The following is a 23,077-nucleotide window of genomic DNA, read 5'->3' on the forward strand; positions in this document are numbered from 1 at the left end:
GACTAATGGGATTTCTTGGTTTCCTTCATCAAACTCATCAAACACACAATCCAACAACTCCAACTGTGTATTTGGTTTAAAATTATGACAATAGTTACTAGTTATACTTGAGTTGAGCCCACACAGTATTGCTCACACAACCATGTCTGACAATAACTGTTTGGCCGTAGTGTAAATAGGTGTCATGGAAATAAGAGTTCAGGACCGTGTGTCACTGTGTTATTTGCTCCAACGATTGAAGCTGAAGTCAGTGTAGCAGTCAGTTGTACAGAGAGATGACACTGTAAAGCAGATCTCTGAGCATCATATACTAAAATAAGTAAATGATGTATTTCCAACTGACACCATGTGGCTCCAATAGATTAACATGTTTGTCAGTGGAGTTATGGAGAGGCCTCGCCCTCACACCCATATAGCAGAGGGACAGGGGTGTGAGTCAGAGGGTCACCCACTGGTGAACCACCCTACTGTTGGCACCGCAGTCATAGCTCAACAATGACGGCATCGCTAAGCTGACGGTGACACGCCTCGCTGTGGAGCAACATGACCCCAAAACCTACACCTCTCTGGTATTTGCGGGGAAAACCAAAGTGACTACTGAGAGAAACATATGAATTCAGTTTGAGTGAAAATGAGTCAATGTGCTGTGGTGCTGAACAAAAGCACCGATACCCTGTTTAATGGTCGCGCTCAAACCATGTGTCCTCGTATTCGCATTCATTGATCCAAGAATTATTAAAAAAAATGTCACGCTCGCTGATTTGACTCACATTTCTTAATCATTAGCGACAAACTATTACCAGACAAATAAGCTGCATTTTAGTCTCTTTCAGTGCCGTTCCTTAGATGACTGCATTACAGGCAGAACATCTGAACAAAAACCATTAAAACTGTTTTTATATGACTGAACTTTCTTTGCTTTTTTAATGGTTTACAGTAAACGTGGATGCAGGGATTGTTCTTCAGGAAATTCCTGAGAGCTTTGTCAAAAACGCAACTAATGTGCTCACCAGGATAACAAAAACTTCTTGAACTTGTACACACACACACACACCACTTAGTGCATCACAATGAGAGCAACCAAGTGGAAAATGTTTTTACCATACAAACTTTCTCTAACCAGAGAACTCAAACAAATACCTGCTGACAACATTGGTCTCCAAACAAATATGTTATATTCAGTGATAAATAACTAATGGTCTCTGAGGTTTCTGACTTCCTAATGCAACAAAACATGAAACAGAGTTGCAACCTTGCATCCCCCCCTACCTTGGACATTGTGGCTCGCACATGCTCGGTGTCGGCCTGGGCCTGCAGCAGCTCCTGCCTCCGCTCTGTGAGCTCCACCTCCAGCCTGTCTCTCTCCGTGTGGGCCGTCTTCAGTAGACTCTGCAGCTCGGTGCTGTCACTGGCACTCTGCATGGCCTTGAGTTCGCCCACCTTTTGTCTTTCAATGTCCAGCTGTGCCTTCAGTCTGCTGTTTTCCAGTCTGAGACCGTCCGCTGTCGTCTTCTGCTCCTCTGCGGCCTGCGCTGCCTGACCCCCGGCTTCCAGCTCCCTGTCCAGCTGGGCCTGAAGCCTGTTCATCTCCTCTCTGAGGCAGTGCACCTGACCCTGGGCCTCCTGGTGCTCCTCCTCCAGAGCCCGCAGGCTGCCCGTCAGCTGCTGCTGGATGTCCACCAGCTTCTCCCGTTCGAAGCGTGAGCTCTCCACCAGCTCGCTGTATCTCTGCTCCAGCTCGGCCAGCCGGGGGCCTTGGTTACCCAGCTCCTCCTCCTTCTGGGCCTGAATCTGGGCCTGCTCCTGGAGTCTGACAGCCAGGGCCTCGTTCTTCTGAGCCAGCACCTCCAGACGTTCTCTCTGTTGTTGAAGCGAGGTCTGCAGCAGCCGCTTCTCCTCGGCCAGACGCTCGTTCTCGGCCGTCAGCTCCTGCACCACTTGCTGCTGGTCGGCCAGCTCCTGCAGCGTCGCCTGCAGCTCCTCTGCCGTGCTGTGGTGACTCTCCTCCATCTTGTGAATCTGCTCCGTTAGGCTCTGCACGGACACATCCTTGGTTACCGCCGCTGTTGCAGTGACTTCACCGCTGACGCCGCTGCTCACCGATTCTGAGCACGATGGGATCTTCTCAAACTCTGAGGAGTCAGGAGATGGAGAGTCCTTGGTGATGTCAGAGCTGGAGGAGACGGAGGTTTTCAGCGGGCTGGTGGTGGTGGAGGGGAGACTGTCTTGTTGTGGAGCGGAGGAGTTGGAGTCTGAGGGCAGGCCGTTCACCAGAGGCTTGGAGGGGGAGCTTGTTCTGGAGAGCTGAGAAGCCTCCAAGCTGAGCAGCTTCTCCTTCAGCTCCTGGTTCTCCTCCCTGAGCGTTGCCAGCTCTCTCTGAAACTTGCCGTTCTTCTCCTTCAGCTCCCTGACCACAACGAGGGCCTCCGCCACCTGTCCCTGCTCCCGGTCCGCGGCGGGCTCCTGGCGTGAGATAGAGTTGTTGGTGGGTGAAGAGGCAGCAGTGGAGGCTTTACCTTTGCAGCGCTGCAGCTCCATCCTGAGATTGCTGATCTCTAAGTCTTTAGCCTTGGCCTCAGCCAGCAGCTCTTTCACCTGGCACTCCAGAAGACCCTTCTCTTGACCCTCCAAATCTGCACGCGTCTTGGTCGTACTGCGTGTCTGCTTTGCCAGTGTGGAGAGGCTGGACGTGCTGGCACTGGAAACCATCCTCTTGCTGTTTGAGCTCCTCAGCTGGTCCCTCAGAGAGATGCGGTCTCTCGTCATGGTCGAGGAGATTTCTCTAGGCGCTGGGATACCAGACTTCTTGGCTGCTTGAGCACCTGCAACACAAAACAAAAGTACACATTGAGACAATGTTCACATACTTACAGTGAATCTATCATAGTCAATTCACAATACTGCTCATGAAGCCACCTACAGTAGTTTATAACTGCAAATGCAATATGAACTTGCACTTGCACTACTGTTATACATTTTCACTTGTATTGCTGCTATTGTACCTTCTACTTTTTTTTAATGTATATCTTCTTTTTCTTTCCAGTTTAGTTTTATATTCCCTATATATTCTAGAGATTTGTATTTTAGATTTGTAGATTGTTATAAATGTTTATTGTCTGCATGGAGGGTCTGAGAGAAACGCAATTTCTATCCTCTGTATGTCCTGTACATATTGTAGAATTGACAATAAAGCTGACTTTGACCTTCTTTAACCAAATCACATCATGAGCTTCCACCTTTTTTTGTAGCCTATCTGAGTTTTAATTCATGAGACACAAAATATAAAAATATGAAACTATCGGATTATTCATTTACAGATAAAATCTCAAAACATTGCTAGTACAGTAAGTAACAAATGGAAAATATTGCTACATTATCCGCAAATTTTTAATATGCCAATTGTATTTAGACCAATCATTGTGAATTATCACATAAATTTACATTCAATTCACATGAAACATGAAATATGCATTTAGATAAAAGGTCCAGCTGCCCAGTGGTGACGCTAAACAGACTCCAGTTTACAATTGGGAAATTGTAAACTGGAGTGTTAAAGATTTTTTACAGTAGAATTACTGTAACAGACTTGACACTGAAAGGGAAGTTAATGGTCTCAGTGTACAGACGTGCTGGGAGCATGAATTTGTTAACACTGTGTAATGACACTAATTGAATAGACAGCGTGTCACATTCAGACACTTGTATTATTCAGCAGTTTCATGTTGCTGGTCACTGTACCCTATTCACATATTCTCTGCTCGGACAACAGAGCATGTGCCTGGCACTGTCTGTCCGTTGCCGTCTGTGGTCATTCATTGTCACAGCGGAGCTTAACTGTGGCATTTCAAAAGGCATCAGCGTGGGCTGCTGCTGCTGCGAGCCTTTTCCAGACCCCTCTCAAATATGAGGAGTATTGACCGATGCCTGGCGTGAGCTGGGCGCCGCCTGAAAACATTTTTTTGTTTGTTTTCAGATCATCAGCAAACAGGGATGCCGACACAAGGGGGTTGCTTGTTTTCAAAAGGATGACAAAGGTCCCGGTGCATGTGGCACATTCGTACACAAAGCAGCTTAAGCAGCGCACGGACAAAGACGGCACTGTGTATCTCACATGCATACATCATAATCAAACCCACAGAGCAGAGGCTAGACAGACAGCCTGTGTGAGGAGATAGACACTCATCATGCTGAGCAACGGGCACACACACAACCGCACAGGGACACACACACACAAACAAATGGCCTAGTTTGGAATGGAAATCCTATACCGCTGTGGGCTCTTTAAGTACTGTGCCATTGATAGGCACTTTGCACAGACGATCCCCTTATTGAATAAACTGGCGACTGTTGCTGAAGCTGCCAACATTGGCACAATTTCTGTGGAACAAAGCCGTTTAAAATTCCCAGAGTGTGCAGCAGCTGTGGTTGAGAAAGTTAGGTGCCTCAAGTAAGAGAGGTAAAGTCAGATCGCCGATGTAAATCCAAACTCTATTCGTCATTATGATGCTGCTGTGCTGCTGACCAAAACACATGGAAATCAGCTGCTATAAAAATGAAGAATTAGACGCCTCCATCAACCGTGAATGTCACTAAGATTAGACTCTCAGCTAAAAGCCACTCTTTAAAAAGGAAGTCCGGCCTGCTTGGATTGAAAGGACACATTTAAATTCATATTAGCAAAAGGAAGCACTTTACCCCAATCAGATGAATTTGTCACTGGACAAATCTCCACTTCACAAAGATCCAGAGTGCCATTAAAAATCTACAGTCACTTTTTTCTAAAACTTCACAGAGGATGAATCCATGACTGACAGAATGAGGACAGCACGAGCTCCTAAATTATGTACTGTCACATGGAAGATGTTAACACCAAATCAGCACTGTGGGTTTAAAGGGATTATTTAACATGCACTACAGGAAGCGTCATCAAGACAGCGCAGAGGAAGAAAGACACAAACGTAACAGCTCGTTGTCTATTCTATGGCCGACTGTGATATTCTCATTTAAGGTGACAATAATGAAAGGGACAATAAGGTCCTTGTTAGGAAGAGAAAGGAGTCCAGTGAGATCGAGATCAGTCCACGATGCCAGATCTGGGACTGTGGGACAGACGTCTCATTACTCGTTACTTCATATTCTGTTTTCCTATTGCTCTTTGAGAATAAAACCCAGATGGAGACCATGAACTCACTCATCTTTAGATCGCCCACCTCTTTAACCATGACATCACCACAGCTGCTTAATGTGCACAGAGAAATGACACCAGACCAGATGCCAGAAGTCAGCACATGCAAGACAGCAGGATCCCAGAAAGCCAATAGAAAAGAGCGTCCGATGGAGAAGCTCTAAATTTGACACCAGGGAGACGCAGCATCGATGGGCTTTGTGTTAGACTGTGTCAGAGCATCTGAAGTTCTCAGAGGGTGCACAGTACAACACTACTGTGTATTTTGAATCCCAAACCACCGATAAACAGTAAAAAACAGTGAATAAATCAGTTTCACGTTAAGAAAAATAAATAAATAATCTGTGTTTTTCTGTCATTGTCTGGTAGACACAGATGTCTCAGAGGGGCTACAAACTGAGCTGCAGTTAACGTTTGCTCAGCTTGTTTCTTTTATATCTAGAGAGTAAATCTCTCATCATCATGTTAAGATTAATTGTTAAAAACAAATACTGTAATATCTGAAAGGTTTATCCAAAGATTGTGGCTTGAAACAGAAAGAGAGGCGTTTTTTGACGGCTTTTTGGCAAAATGAGATACCTCAGATTAATTTTAAATTAAAAATAGACCAAAAAACATGATATTTTATGATTTTATGGTGGTATTTGCTGCCACTGACAAGTGTAGCAATATGTCTTACAAAAATACAGCCATGACCCGTTTCCAACACCAACACGGCAGCTGCAGAATATTCATTACTTACATTTTGACATCATCAAATGCCAACTACTTTGCCAGACACAGTGCCAGGAAAGGCAAAGCTGTGCCAAGACAGAGAGCTGAGATTAGATTCTACTTAATTTGTCACTGAGAGGGCAAGAGGAGATACACACAGGCTCTCAAATGGACAGTGATGGTGGATTAAAGAGAGGAGAAAGATGACTTTCCCTCATTGAAGCACTATGGCTGGGATGTCCCTGTGAGACACTTAATCTTCAATTGCTGTAGCAGAGCTGCTCGGCTCTGTTCAAGACTTCCAGGAGGGAACGAGGATAAGATTAACGACGGATACAAACCAACTAAATACACAGCAGCCAAAGAAAAAAAAAGTTACTAATGAAATGTCTGCCTTATCACAAAATTCACACATTAAGTTACTGTCCAACGATTGAGCCAAAACAACATAAGTGAGTGTGGGAATTTTGTGAGGCAGGAATAAAAAAAATAAAAAAAACACATAATGAAATGTGTGGTCATCAGCATCTTGAGATTGCTTTGGTTCTGCTCGATATGCACAAGAGCTGCTGCACTTCTTAATCATTGTCACAGAAAATTATTTCTTCTGTAGCCATGCAAGTGTAAATCTCTCTTTCACAAATCAAAGCAAAGCAAAGCAAAAAAAAAAAATCTCCAAGAGTTAGTTCAGTCTTAATTTAGTGCCGTCTTCGATGTAGGCCGGCTCAGGTCCAGGGCCGTTTATAGCCACCCCTGAGAAGCATTAAATCTGTGAAAAGGAGTGGAATGGGCAGTTAAACGGCTCACTGAGGAGCTTTCCTCCTCTAGCAAGGAATAAATCCTCATGCAGTCTGAGAAGACTAGCGCTCATTGATAGCAGGGAGCAAATACTGTGAAACACCAGCTTTACAGAGAGAGAGAGAGGGAAATCATCCCCAATGAATGAATGAAAAAGAAATTTATTTTCTATTTAGTGCCTCAGGAACTCTTTTACACTCATTCTTCTCGTGTAATAAAGAATAAATATTGATTGGAGGAAACTTTTAACCTGATATAACAATATATTTTCTATAAAGTTACACTGCCTGTTTATACAGTTTAGTGACAAAAACAGGCTTGTTGCCAGGTTTAATAAACCTGATTGAGGCAACTGAGCATATGAAATGATTGTGTCGTTTACATTACCTAATCATCTAATTGAATTACACAGACCGACTTCCAGTAATCCAAAGGCATTCAGTTATTTCATGGGAAGTCGGCTCCCTGATCACAGTAATGCACTATGCTGGCTTCCTTCTTTCTAATGAAGATAAGCTTTCAAATCACAGCAAGAGCCATGTGGCTGGACACAGTCCAGCACCAGCCCGTTAACTGCAGCCAGTCTGCCAGCCAGTCGAGAGGTGACGGAGTGCATTGTGAGCAAAGTGCACAGAGTCTTCAATTTACAGAGCAGGAAGGTCACGGGTGATGAGTCATGATGAATTAATGACTGCAGGTGGTCAAGTGTCAGAGAGTTGGCACCTGAAATGACGCACTGGCTTCGTCACCGCCACCAAACAAGCTATGGATGGGAATCTCTCTCGCTCACTGCCGCTCCTCCTCCTCCTCCTCCTGTCTTCCCCTTCTGGGTTCCAGGAAATGTGCTGTGCAGTTTTTCAGACAGGTGGAAATGGAGAGGAGGGACAGAGAGACCCAGTCCGTGTTTTGGCCTTCCTGTTGTCCGACTGACAGGGCATGAAATGGGTCAGCAACAGGCGCCCATCAGTCAGTCGCCGGGACTCGCAGGCATTCCTTTCCTCTTACTGGAGAGGAAGATAGACGGAGCCGAGGCTCCATGACGGCCACAGTGGCTGAGCAGAGATTAGCCAGGGTGGTGCAGAAACTGTATGTGTCACTGAAAAACATTAAATCGCCACTTGTTGAGGATAAATTTGCTCTTCTACTGTAGTAAGATACTGTACACAACTCCACAATGAAAGAAGACATGTGAGAGCATTATTCCTAAAAAGTAGCTGAAATGTCCTCATGGCCAAGGACATGACATCATACGCAAGGTGATAAATAAATAATACACAACAGAAGCTCCTTGGACGCATGTCAAACAAGGGCAATCGGATTTAACACGAGGAAAGCGGTGTCTGTGTTTACAATAGTCAGCAGTGTAAACAAAAACCTACTGTTCAGCATCTCCCTGCCCCGGAGATTTACTGAGCACCTGTCCTGGAAAATGACTTCACAGCCTCCCCACACAGGGGATTGGACTGGCTGTTTGCACTGGGGATAAGTTCACCTCAGAATACACAAACTTAAAATTCATTGAACCCGTCGTACTGTATGTTTTATGCTGTATTCTAATATGCGGTGTGTTTGTATGGCTGTTGTGTCACTTGTAAGAGATTTTTTTTTCAATGAGATGTCCTGTTAAAATAAAGTAGCAAAAATAGTCAAACCTTTTGGTTTATTGCTCTGTATTTTTCTGCTAAACTCTCACCACTCTAAAGCATTGCAAAAGATCGTCCTGTTTGCCAGTAGCTCAGTGGAGGTTTTGTTTGCTGCTGTGTAACTTATTTAGATAACACCGGAGGCACACTACAAGCATATTATTACAAAGCCATAGCTGCATAATTATGTTCAATGAATAAAAGCAATACTGTTAAGGTTATGCAATAATAAGAGTCAGGAGGTTGTCTGTCCAAATACTGTACAGTACATCCTGCATATCGGTCACTAAAACAGTTACACATTTTCTTCTCTGGGCTCTGAAGGGGATTAAAAGTAATTGGACAAATACATGTAATGTCAAACAAAATTATATTTAATATTCTGTGGTGTCAGCGGTTGCCAGAAGCATTTACTCGCTCTTCAGCTGGTGGACTCTAGCTCAGTCAGACTGAGATCAGATACTCCATCACCCTGAAAAGCTTTTTGGTTGTCTCTAACGAGGGAGTTCAACTTCATTTACCATGAAAATGATTTTCTAGTCTTCCAGAAGACATGCAGACGTCCAGGCCACTTGCTAAATTTCCAGTTTTCTTTCTTCACCTGCTTTTTTAGAAAGTACCCAACAGTTGATTTTGGCAAACAGACCACTTTTCATATTCTTGGATTTGGACATTATTGGCCTCGTTATATATGTTCTTCACTTACATGGTCACATCTTTACTCCTCACATTCACATACAACTTCTCCTCAGGCTAAATGGCCACAACTGCAATTTTTTGGTGCAATAACTAACATTGCAAACCACACACGGCTGACCCATTGCCATAATCCCTACAGTTTTAGGAGTAGGTTCGTTAGCTTTGATTGTCGGTGCAAGCTGTTTTTAGAACGGCGGAGCAGAGCCGCAAGCTGCTCAGAGCTACGCTACGGAGGCTAATGGGATTTCTTGGTTTCCCTCATCAAACTCATCAAATACAGAATCCAACAACTCCAAAACACTCTTGTGGACAATTCATTCACCACGCTATGAGATAATGACGGAACGTTACGAGACAGAGTTGTTTTCGAGGTAAATTCATGCAAAACAGCTGATGTGCGTTCTCGTCAGGGGCAGTTTTTTGGCAAGCAGTCTCTGAATTTGCCTCGAAAACAACTCCGTCTCGTATATGCTGAGTTTGATGAGGGACACCAAGAAATCCCATTAGCCTCCGTAGCTTAGCTCTGAGCAGCCCGCGGCTCTGCTCCGTCGTTCTAAAAATAGCTTGCACCGACAATTAAATGTAAGGAACCTACTATTAAGACTATAGGGATTATGGCAATGGGCCACTTTGCCAAAATGTTGAACCATCCCTTTAAATAGCAGTAGAAAACAAACCAAAAAAAACCAAACTTACAAAGACAAGTAAATATTTTGCTTGTGTCTGGAGAGGATAAATAACAGGAAAGTGTTGGAAGGAAGGAGGAAAAACTGAATAAAAACATGAGCATTAACTGGCTGACTGCAGCATTTTAATGTAACTCTACAGTAAAAGAAGCATCAAGTATTCACAAACTCCTCTGTAAGCAGGAGTGCAGTAAAACAGCCTTTTACACACTCAGTCTGAAGTCACTGTCTCTCTAATCAGCAGGCGGCGCGTTAATCAAATGATGCCGACAACTGACTGAGCAAACCTTCCACCCTGCCTTTCAGAAAAGATGTACAGTATGCAAGACTTCATTGTGTATTTAAGCTGAGCCGCTTGTTTCTGCCTGAGAAGTGAACAGCTCTGTGCTTCCTCTGCAGCCACAGCATGAAAGTGCAGCATGAGGGCTGGCGAGCCACAAAGAGCCACTTGGCCTGCAGTTCCTTGGCTCCTTGAATCGTTTTGATTGAATCATTTTAACTGGCCTGCATGCTAAAGACTTTTAACACAGTGTCCTTACGCTCCGCTTTACACTACTTATGCAGCCAATACCCTACAGAGACATCCAATAGTGCGGCACATGAGCGGGCCAACTCGCTTTTCGCTCCAAATGGAAAACAGTTTAACACGGCACTCGCTGAAGGAATAATGATATGCCATTTTACATGATTGCAGGTTTAAAGGATCAGTCTGTGTGATGGGTAACAGGTTGTAATGAGTATTGCTAAACTTAGCTTTAATCCTCTGGTGATTCCCGTCCTAGTCGTATATACCTTTAGAATAAATAATACATGGGATGGATTAGGCGTTTGTGATTTACTTTCTTGAATTGACCTCAGGCGGCAGAAGAGAGGGATTTGCAAAAAAAGGTCAAAACAACATCAGCCCCTAATCTGAACCAGCATTTAGGTTTGAGTGGCTCGCTTTTCTTTCACCACAACTTTAAGACATAGTCAACAATGAGGCTGTTGCTGTTGTGAATGAGCCATTATACAGTAATGGGTCAGTCACAACGGCGTTTAGGGAAAGTTTTGGGCGAGGCAGAGTTATATGGTGAACTCTGAGATGATAGTTCACACAGTCCTGAGAGGACCTGACCTCAGCCCGAACTCTCACACAAAGAGCCCTACATGAAAAATTAAATCTGATTAGCTGTTTAACGCACCCCCATAAAAAGTCTCTGCGTCACTGTGATTAAAAAATAAATAAATGGTGGGTGGACGGATGGATGGTCCTCAGATATTGCATCACAAGATCATGAAACCAAACTTAATGTAGTATGATCATTCATTGGGCTCCATAGTGAGCTTGTGTTTTCATCTTGAGGATGAACCACAGCCAGCTGCTGACAGATAACCACATCAGGACAAGTTTGATTTCATAAATATTGAACCCAGTCAGAGGCTGATATGTCACATCCAGCTCAAGTGGGTTTTTCTTTTTTTTTTTTTTTGGTATCCATTTCATAAACAGTTGCTTTACCATAAATTAGTGATGATTGTGACCTCGGGCCTGCAAGTTATAATAAATCAACTTTGATGTTCACGCTATAGTCTCCAGTTACACAAACAGGATATTGAAACAGCACCCGCCTTGCACTGCAAACACAAAGCGCTCTGGAACGGCCGGTGTGTTTACTGAACCAACGTCGAACTGCCATGGAAAGTATGACTGAGGTAACTTCCTCACAGTGTCCTGGCTATCACAAGTTGGACAAACTCATTTCCTCATGTTGAATCCCTGCTCTACGTCAATTTGCTCCGATACGTGTGTTGAGATGGCAAAATAATCTACAAACTTCCACATTCTTTGGCTTGTTGCTCACTGTGGTGTAATCTGCTTTGAATGGGAGCAGTTCCCATGAGGCACAATGAATCAGGGTTTCACCAGACACAGGATCAGTGCCAGAAGTGTCCTGATTGACAGGTCTTGGCTGCACTTAACTTAACCATCATATGATGAGAGCAGGTTCCACTAAGTGGCGGAGTTGGGATTATATTTTCAGTGCTGTAATAAATATGTTAGCAAGATGACTGGTAAAACACTCACCCATGGTTTTGGGGAAATAGAGATCCTGATATTGCTACATTTCTTACACAGGAGTCCTTCAAGCAGAAGCCATGCAGAATTGATTCCTACTGTGAAGCATAGCATGAAGATATGGTTTTATATCTTAACTGGCCAGGGTGCTGTTGTCTAGTGATCACTGAAGTGGTACTTATCAGGGCAAGCAAGCAGATATTAATAAAAAAAAAACAACACACACACAGAGGTGTTTTCAGTTATTCTGGCTAATAAGACCTTGACTTCAACAGATGGGTGAAACTCTGATAGGAATTTATTCCATTCATCAGTTGCAGTGACAAAAGCATTAGTTGTGTAACTCTAAAAAATCCAAGGGAGTTAACAGATGATCCTGAGGAGAGTCAGTCAAGAACAGCCTGGACATGCCCACAAACTCCTGAGGAGTGCTTTAATTAAAGAGGAACAATGCAGGATTTTTATCTTAATTATGCTACAACTTAATTAAACAACTTTGGAGTAATTGTGATGGTGACTTGTAACTTGTTATTAGGGAAAATGGAGGCTCTTTGTCTTCCACGTAGCGTCTCTTGGCTGAAAACCAACTTGCAAGATCAGTGCCACGACACAAATGTGCCCAGTAACCCCACTATCTCTTGTTTATGACGGATAAGACTACACAAATATACACATAGTAACATCGTGTATGATATATAACGTTATGTACCACTCTATTGATTGATTTCTCACCAGCTTCATTGTAAACAAATGCACATGGCTGAGAGGAGGGTTAGCAAAACAGGAGGAAAAGCGACCGGATTTGCACAGTTCCCCTTTAAGAGTAGGTGAATACACCTGCGGTGGGGGGCATATAACATGAAGAACAGTCCTAAAAAGGTAAAGAGATAGTGATACTGTGGAAAAAGTCTTCATTTTCAGACCATGTCCGCACGTGAACACAAGTGGCTGAAACCGGATACTTTTCTGTGCGTTTGGGCCTTTAATCCACACCTGAACAGTGTTTTTGGTCCTTAAAACTGATATTTTCATAACAGAAAAATAATTCCTGCAGTCGGTTGCCAGGCCCATTGCTAGGGATGCTGCCTGATCAGAGTAGCACAGGGAAGAACTATGCAGGGTATTTACCTTGTGTTTCATTTTTACCTTCATTAAACAGCTTCAAATTTTTTTAATCAATTCATTCAGACTACATATAATTCTTTCTGGAAAAGCAATACTTTTATTGTGCACCCCTCTAAACACACTGTGGTAGTATTATTTTTGAAAATATATAGCTTTTTAATATGCATTCTCCATATTCAACCTTTAAGGAGCTAACCAAGCTTGTTTTTCTACTAGTCCAATACCCATAAAAAATAATAATTCAGTGCTGCTGTGCCGCCAGTAACAGCGGACAGAAAGAACAATGTTATTCCAATGACAACACTCTGACCGCTACGCTGATAGCATTCCCTTCTTTTGAAAAACACTGCGCTGTTCCATGTTTTTGGCAGCGTCCTCAAACATTACAGCTACCTTCAAGCATCCCAATCATACTTCTGGAAGAACCACAACTGCGTGAAATTTCCCATTTTTGACCATGTGGAAGTCGGGACAATTTATTTTAAGATACACCAGCGTGTTTTCACATGTTTTCATTGGTCCTACTGACTGAGTCGGAGCCCTGAAAATAGACACGCTGTTATTGGACAATATTTTACGGACAATTCATCAGCGGCCGACAACATGCTGACCACAGGCTCTGGTCTTGGCTGCTCTCCTGGTGAGAGTCAGTGGGGAGACAGGAAGGTTCTGTGTAGTAGCCCTCGGTGTACTTTGCTGCTGATATCAAGCGTCTTATCACTGCAGCAGACAGCTAACTCCTTAGCCTGCCACTTCAGAGATAATGCCATCAATCAAAGCTGAACGAGTTCCTCCTGTTCCCACATTTCTTTTCCGACTTCCAGCACTAGAGCTGTTATTCTGCTTTCCAAGCCCACAGCCTGACAAACCTCAGCTGGCTCTGTTTCACAGCCTGGGTGAAACTGAGGCTAACATGAAGAGCATGAACTTCTCTGTTCTTGTCCATCACCACATTGCTGCACATCAGAGAGAAGCAAGATAATGAACCTCTGATTAAAGAGGGTTTACAAGTCCTTTTGCCCATTATTACAGGTCTACCTTGTGTAAAACAGAGTCAAGGGCTTCTGTGCTCTTGGCCTCAGCAGTGAAAAACCCACAGCTTTATGTCACGAGTGAGCATAATGGAAATCAAGTCGTTTATCGATCAATCCGCATTTACTTTAGAGACTCGTTTGGGAAAATTGAGAGTGGATTTACTGTATATAAATAAAAGTGAATCAATTAACACAGTATTGCTGACTGTTTCATTTTGTAATGGAGGCTCATGTGGGAAGTTGGAACAAGGGTCATGGAGGACTGTACCAAGCAGATTTTTTATACTTTTCATAGCCTGGGACACAGTGATTGATTACAGAGAAAAGAATCGTTTCTTTTTGAACCCCACATACTTCCACAACACCAGTGTCATTATTATTTTGTACCAAGAGCAATATTCAACAACAAGGACCGAATGCTGCTGCACAGTAACTATGAATAATTAGTGACATCAAAGAAGGTCTTATTAGCTAGCTTTCTTCCTACTTTTTGACTCAGCAATCAACAATCTTCTGTATGCTGCATGTGTGTGTTTGTGTGTGTATGTGTGTGTGCACGGAGAAGAAATTGGGGGGAGCTAATCTTTCCAAGCATGCAGCAGCTTGCAACCAATGCCTTCCAATCTGAGCCCACTGTGCTCTATCTTCAAGCAACACATGCCACTGCTATGAAATGATACAGCTTAAACACCCACCACTGATAAAATACTCCACTATTTGTGTGTGTGTGTGTGTGTGTGTGTGTGTGCATGTACATGTACATTGCCACCTGGCTCTGGTCTATTTAGTGTCTATTTCTGTTGGGATAAAAACACACAAATATCATCACATAACAGCAGAACTACATGATGAAGCTCTTTATACAGTATGTAGGTGTATTATGAGGAGGATCTGCTCACATACACACACATTAAGATGCAAATGATTGTTTTGTTTAAGAAAATCAGAGAGGTTACAAGGGCTGGGTTGTCTTTGGATGAGTGTGAAGTTGCTGCTGAGTGCAGATCAGAGCTACTTTGAAATGGAAATCTTACAGAGCGGCGCAGTGAGCTCGGGGGCAGCGGAGGGATGTGCGCTACGAGACTGATGATACCATCTCCTCCAGCAGGTTCCCTCATGCTCACTGGCAGCCACTCACTCAGCACTTTCCCTCTGCCTGATATCCACACACACACACATACACACGCAGAAAAAAAGAGAAACACAACACACTAGATCCATATCAACACGTCGACACGCTCGCACAATTAGTGGCAGGAGAACAGAGCAGAATAACCAACTTCTTTTTCTTCTGACCCGTTTAAACAGCCTCTATAGCTCCGGGGCATATTAATCACTACTCATCAGTCAGTCAGCTCTGTTGGTGCACATCTCAGTCAGTTCTCATTAGTCAGGACTTGTCTTGTCAGAGATATTCTCAGACATGACATGACAGGAGATTAAGCTCACACCTATTGTGTTTACCAAATGAAATGTCTTTCCCTTTTACATCAACAGAGACAGACAGACACAAAGAGGGAGAAGAGATGCTGAGGAAAAAAAAACCTCGATACAACAGAAGCAGACCTGACTCCGTTTCCTCCTGTCTCCCCGCCTGGTTCCCCATGTTGGTCCACTCCGCGACTCCCACACTCCGCACCGGGGCGGACTAATCCAAGAATCCGTGGCTACGGGGGAGGGATGTGTGCGTGTGTGTGTGTGGACGCAAGTGTCAGGGTTGTTGTCTCTGTTCAGCACCCACAGCCGAATGGCGGTCAGTCACATAGAGAGGAAACCATGAGATATAAAATTCTCCTTCTTCCTCTTCTTCCTCCTCTTCCTTCCTTATGGTCTTCTTTTCTCTTCCCCACTCCTTCCCAGGACTGTGTGAGTGTGTGTGTGTGTGAGAGAGCATGTGTGAGGAGGAGGCAGGCTGCGTGTCCTGTCAGTGAATGACTGTGTGTGTGTGTATGAATGTGTGTGAATGTGTGCGAGTGTGCGTGTCCTCCAGAACAGTGACAGTATGTCACACTGGCAGGCGGGCGGGCGGGCAGGCAGGCAGGCGGCGTCGTGCTCACTTCATTATCGCTGTGATGACTGGAATCAGCTCAGAGGAGGAGTGGCTTCCCAGGCCACACACACACACACACACACACACTCATACACACACACATTAACACACCTCCTCCCTCTGCTGCCAGCCAGTTTACTCTCACCAATACCAGTTAAACAATAGTGAGATGAACCGTTCCTCTCACTGGTACTGAAAGGAGGGTGGAGACAGAAAGGAAGGAAAGAGGAGCACGAGGAAAGGAAAGGCACGATTTGTATTTTTGGCAGAGTGTGACAGAGCAGCTCTTGTCTTATTTTCTTTTCCCCCCTCCCCTCCCCTCGCTTCAGCTGAACTTGCAGCTTGGGACCCATGCCTGCTGCTCCCCCCCCTCCACACAGAGTCACATCAGCCATCTCCCAACAAATGTCTGTGTCATTGACGGGGGAGAGGAGCTGGAGATCAGAGGCCACCTGAGGCTCTCTGTACCATTTCCCCTGCAGCAGACGCAGCAGGGGACGATAGCATGCGAGTGCGTCGACATGTGTTTAAAGACGGGGTGGTGCTGCTTAGGTTGGGTGAAGCTAGTATGTAGATGGCTTGTTATTTTCTGTTTCTGTCCTTTGCTTTCTCATTCACAATATGCAGAGGTTAAATATTTATGATGGCAGGAGCTACAGGGAGAAAACCACGCTGGGAGGGAGAATGACTTGTCATTTTCTTTTAGGATCCCAAATATTCGCAGTTTTTTGGTTTGGTTTTTCACTGTTGTTTTGGTCGGAGCATGTGTGAGCCAAAACATAAGCTACAGTTTTACACTACAGGAAGATAGCTGTTAAAGATTATTAAACACATCCTTATAAAATCATTTATAGTATAAGTATACCAAGTTACACAACACTACAAGATTATAAATGTATTGTTATTAAAAACAGCAGTAACTGAAGGAAACTGTTTGGATGGATGGATCTATGACACAGCATGGCGCTGTGACGGTCAGAATTCAAACCTGTTCAGTCATTAATCATTACCAAAGCTCTTTATTAGAAATTAAAAATCATCTTAACCGCATCCTGAATTTTTCAAAAGGCGTACCTGCTACAGATCGGCGCTGATATTTTTAGTTGTATGAGCATCTATGTTGCATAAGCTCAGAAGTACCACCTTCTTTTCTTTCGCCGCTCACTGCTGAGAGGAAACATGGGAATAGAAAAATGAATTTGTAGCTGTGGCTGCATTTTGGCTCAGTGTGTATTATTCGATGCATAAAATACTTTAAAGCCCCAGCTAGAAAAGCCCTTTAAAAAAAAAATCTCCAGCAGCTGTAAAGGAGGTCTAGTTTGCTGCATGATTTTACCCACATCAGGTTGAATATTAAACCCTTTGATATCGATACTGTACATGACCACTTCCAAGCCTTTCATATGAACTGTTAGACTTTCCTCCTCCTCCTCTCTTAATATTCTCCTCTCCCCTCATCCCGGAGCAGCACATCCACCTTGGTAAACAAACATGTCTGTAATCCAGCTAAGAATGTTCTCCTCACCACAGGACGCCCATCTCTGTGAGCCATACAGGCCTCTTTCAAGATCTGGCAGGACTCATTCTCTCCGGCTCGCATGTTGAGGGGACCGCTGGGGTCACCAGCTTCTCAAGAGAGGAGTGAGACTTGATGCCAAAACTCTGGTCAACAAACCTTTACAAAAAAAAAAAAAAAAAGGGGGACCAGGTGTGTTTATGTCTGAGCTGATGCAAGAACTGTGGATACAGTGCTAATTCTAGCCTCTGAGGCAAACCCTGTAGATGCACTGTGTTGAGTAGGAGTGAAGCTATTCCTGTTCATCATAATCCTTTTTACGCTGCATGCATAATAAAGAAAAGAGGACACTATCATGCTGTATATATGTCGTCGAGTATACAGGGGAGGGCATTATGTGTAATTTTGCATGCATATTTCTGCGCGTCTATCTGCATGTGTAAGCATGTACGCGTCCTCTTACTGTTTTGTGCTAGTGTGCGTCTGCCATGGCTGAGTGCTTATGCAGGTTGAGTCGTCCCACTGGACTGAGCCATGTTTGATTAATTCATCTGACAGATAGAGGAGCTCAAGGTCCATACTTCTGCCTCCTCTTGCCTCCCAAACACTGACACACACAGACAGGGCCCTGCTGGGACCACATTACTGCTGTCTGGAGTCTGAGCTCTGCATAGTAAAACTCACACACACGCTGGGTCCATAATATTCCCATCTTGCCTTTTGTGTCTCTGCTGTGCCTATCCTTGACTGAGACTGTAAAGGTCAACTGAAATTTGCATCATATACCCACCGACACCGACACCGTACTTCTGCCCCCAAAAATGAACTGACTCTATTGTGGATATGATATACAGCGAACGGAAAGTCATCTGGTGTGGCTCGCAAACCTTCCATATGGCAGTAACAGTCTGTGAGGAGCCTCTAGTCCATCACTCACTGACAACAGACCTCTCATCCAGCAGCGGCTGGAAGTTCAAAATTAATGGCCTGTGTTTGGCTGAAGGCTTTTTAGGGAATGACACAGCAGAAAGAAACTCCAGCCCCCTCCTTAACGCATCTGCATGTAGCAAATAACACGCATCTCTCCGACCTCAACTATGATATATATGACGATAATGCCATAAGTAGTGGAGGCTGATGAAGCATTGTCTCATCATAACGTGTCATTATTCCACGTCTACCACCGGCAGAAAGGGCAGTCAGAGGAACACTGTGGCATGAGAGTGCTTCGTGGTAATGCTCGGCTAACCCTTAAGTGAGATTTATGAAGTGACAGTGTTACACCGACACATGCCACTCAGGAGGATGACACTGTGTAGCAGAGACACACCGACACTGACAGATGCACGTCTCTTCAAATGTGCAAACTCTTGTCAGAGACTCGACATGTTTGTTCTCGACTTTTACCTTGAGGCGGGAAGTGACACTTAGACGCTGCCGAATATACTTAGATGGATCATGGCATCATACGCTATACGAAAAGGGAAGAAAGCTACAATCCTTCAATGCTCCGGCTTAATTTAGCATCAGATACTTGTTTGCTCTTGTGCTGCAGAGAGTGAAGTATCAGCTGGGGTGGAGGAGTGCGATTTGAATATAAACTGTGAAATAATAAAAATGAAAAAAAAGCTCAGCAGTCACCTCAGTGACTTCAAGATGGAAAAGAGTCGCTGAAGGACTTTTACCTAAAAGCTTAACGCTCCTATTAACGATCAATGTGAAAGCACAGACGGAACAAAGGTGAAGGAAAGCGTCTGTCAATGAAGGGCGGGCCCGTTTATAAAGTTATGGCCTGCAGTCACCTCTACTGGGCTTTTTATTTATAGAGCAGGACAGTCTTATCTCCTTCTGTCTCCTCTCTTCGCACTCTCCACAGGGACTCCTCTCCAAGTGAAAGCTTTTCTAAATTATTGATGAGGCGTTTTAAATAAGTCATCAGGACGAGGCTGGGTTTTAACCCGTTGTCTGACAGCACAGTAGAGTTGGTAAAGTGCCAACTGGGATAGGGGCGAGACTCCATTAGCAAAAATAACAGTTTTGACTCATTAGTATGGCATGCTGTGAGGGCAGGCGAAGGTGGGGTCACGCTGTCAGCTGGGGGTCTTTTCAGCCAATGCTGTGTGTGCATATGTGTCTATGTTGCCATTTTCTGTGGCTGTGGCCTTTGGCGAAGTACAGTAACTATGCTTCACTATATATTTCCTTCAATAGCAGCATCCTAATTGGAGGGGCAGATTTAAATAAAGTTTTGTGACACGACAGACCATCAGTTCATCAGAGTGCTAGCGAGATGCCTCAGTCTACCAATGATATTCTCTAGATATTAAAGAACATGGTTGTTTGGGACACACCCTAGATCATGCAAATCACAACATCTGTCCAGATAACTACAATATGATGGGTTTTTTTAATCTTTTTGTTCAGCCTAACACAATCACACATAAGTCGTGACAACACTGAAATATATTATTCACAATACAAAGCTCATAATGAGAAGGTAGCGTGCAAAATACCTTCAAAGATCATGATAAAGATGGCAATTCATTTGATTTCATGCAGAGAAAAAATGGACCACGGATCAGTTTTATGAGTCCGACTGCTGCACTAAACTGTGAAGTGTTGCAGTATTTCAAAATTATACTGATTAGCGCACGCAGCCTCTTCGGTGTTTGTTTCTTTGATTTTCTATGTATGCACAGCATCTCAGGCGCATTTGACCCAGTTCTGAAGAAACAAATGCTGCATCTCTCCACTGCAGCCTCCATATCCCTACATTTAATTAGCACTGATATGCTCAATGGGATGTGGGAAGAATTACACTTCAAAACAAGATAAAATTAATTTCATTTCATTGGTGTTGCACAGAGTGCATCGTTTGTCAGGGTTTAAAAATATGGTGCATTGCTTGGTAATGTGTCTATCCCCATACAACTTTATCGCTCTGTAAAGATCCTGTCATGTCACATAATGTACTTTGATGGCCGCAGAGAAAATACTTAATTACTGCCTGTCAGGTATGATGATTGTGCCTTAGAGCCCAGTCCTGACTGCTTCTTGTCACCGAGTAAAGTCATAGATCAACTACAGTAGAAGGAGAAGTGCATCTGTTCACGATCAACCTGTTCTCCAAGACCAGCCTGAAGACAAATCTCTGGATTCCAGTGAACATGTTTGCTCCAAAATGTCACGATGCAAATTTTGGATTTTTTTTGTGATTATTATTAGTATTCTTTTCATCCGAAAAACTAAATCCTCTTCAGAGAGATGTTTTCTTCCCATCTGCATCAATAAACAAAAACAAGAAACAACTCAAGATATTTCTCTCAGAGAGCACAACATCTCAAAGAGTTCAAAATGCCACAGATCACCACCCCAATCTGTATTCAAATGATGACATTTCCCCTGTGTGGACGTTTTTAGCAGAGCTCTCAGGTCAGGAGCAGTAATTCAGAGCTGAGGGCAGCAGGTTGAATGGTGATTGTACTGTAGGCGCTTGCGTGCATGATAAACCATCACAGCTCTTTCAGCTGTCTAATGTGATTTTCCACTTGCTGATTAGCTTGGTTTTTATGACCTGTTCAACATATCCACTAATTATCTGTCATCATATATCTTGACACGCACTTTTCCCTGAGTCCCAGCACAGGTGGACGATGTGATGGGATCATGTTGACACCCTAGATCTTATCATGGATGTATAGGGTAGTGCTATATGCATGGATGAGAAATGCCTGTTGGTACATGCTTGAAGCTGTTTCAATAAGTACTATGTGTAAATATGAAGTGAGAACCTGTAAATTCAGTCAAATGACTTTAGATGAAATATATCTGATGAGATCAAATCACTTTTTTTAAAAAATTATTATTTTGTGCGTAAAAGTAAATAAAATTGGTTTACTTTTTGTAAAGATAAAAAGCAGAGGATTACATATTTTCTTTTGGGAAAAACAAATAACTCACCATGATGATGATTTAGCAGCTGCAGTGATGATAAACATCCTTTAAAAGCAGCAAAGGGAATGCTAAACAAGCTACACTTGAAAGGTTCAGCATATTTTTCACACTCTGCCTGATACAAAATGCGGCTACAAAACAGAATCAAATCTCTCCCCTGTTCTAAAGAGTGTTTTATTTTCTAACAAATAATTATCTAACATTACCAGACTTCCCCAGCTTTGGGATGGTTATCGGAGATTGGCTAGCAAAACTAGGCCAGACGTTTAGAGTAATGAATATATCATGAACAGCACAAAAGGGGAACCTGCTCTTGTCCTTGGGTGTGAAAACACTTTGAAAAACCAAACTTTGGTTAATTAGAGCCCCATCCAGTGAAAGCTGATCATGGTCTAATTGTGTTTGAAAGAGCCGAAAGTCTCGCTTGGCCGTGGGTTTCTCGGCTCCTTCGGAGTCTTTTGTTAAGTAGAATTCAATTATCTTTTCTTCAGCACAACACAGCTGCCCTTTGAAGACGGAGTTTCACCAGAGCACAGGATCCACACACTGTGTCACTGGGCCCCTACAAACAAATACGGCTAAGCCTCTCACTTTCCAAGGGTGTGCTGTGAACAACATGAATCACTGCAACCAAATTCCTGAAAAATTCCTCTATAATTTTTTATTATTTTAATAACAGTTTTATTGTTTTAAGTATACCTTGTTATTTCCTTCTGTTCCGTACAGTAGTTACGAAAGGCGCTATAAAAATAAAAGTTATAATCATTGTCATCATTATCATCACCATCATCAACCACCTGTCCTACATGCAATATGAGTTTTGCAATCCTTAGTTGCTCTATTAATCTGTTTTATCATGACAACAACGTCCTGCTGGCGATGCTGGTGTTTTCAAAGACAAAGCAAAGCTACGAAAACAAAGTCTGTGATTCAGTCATAGGAAATGAACACAAATATCATGGACAACAAATCCCCAACAGCAGCAGCATGTCGTTTACATATGATGCAGTTTTTGTTCCATATGAGTCAAACCATCACATACATCCAGCGCGTCAAGTATCTGCATCCACCTTTTGCCTTTCATATGAGTCCATAATGTTGCTTGAATTACTTCATATACTTAAATGATGGATTTTTTTTAACTTTTCCTGCAAACCTTTACATCCTCAAATGCTTGAACATCCAGGTGAGCAGGAGTTAATATAAACAGAGCAATAATGAAAGCTTCTCACCTCAGGGACTCTCACAGCGACTTGAGTGAACGCAGGTGGAAGTAATGATAAATCATTGCTGAGGAGAGTGCACTGTGAATCACCATCTGCCTATCCTTTTCATGTCTATGACGTTTCAGCTAGACGTGAACTAAAAGATCAGACATGTCTGTTCAAAGATGATATTTTTGTTGCTTGGTTTGGATTAAAAAAAAAATGTTATCACACATTGTATGGTAAAAAGGGAAGGTGCTTGAGAACAATAGACAAAAGCTGAAGCTGTGTACAGTATGTTCATACAATGATTAGATTTAAAAGGTGCTTTACACATTTACATTCACAATAAATCTCGAACTTTAAAGTAAAATCAGGAAAAGTGTTGTGAGGTATGGTTAGGTTGGTA

The 23,077-nt window shown here is 43.3% G+C and overlaps 1 protein-coding gene across 5 annotated transcripts in view; it reads right to left on the bottom strand.

The window, feature by feature from the left end:
* The window catches only part of specc1 (sperm antigen with calponin homology and coiled-coil domains 1), a 75,612-nt gene that overhangs the window by 31,808 nt on the left and 20,727 nt on the right, over positions 1-23,077 (bottom strand). For 4 of the 5 annotated variants that reach the window (XM_085797462.1, XM_085797465.1, XM_085797464.1 and 1 more), the window contains exon 4: positions 1,270-2,822. In XM_085797462.1, the coding sequence (XP_085653588.1) occupies positions 1,270-2,822 (1,553 nt within the window). Of the gene's footprint in view, positions 1-1,269; positions 2,823-15,509; positions 16,022-23,077 lie in introns of those variants that run through there. The other variant, XM_085797466.1, reaches the window with a different exon arrangement.

Source organism: Trachurus japonicus, chromosome 14, assembly GCF_045865225.1.
Source record: "Trachurus japonicus isolate A0001 chromosome 14, Traja_1.0".
NCBI classification, from domain to species: Eukaryota; Metazoa; Chordata; class Actinopteri; order Carangiformes; family Carangidae; genus Trachurus; species Trachurus japonicus.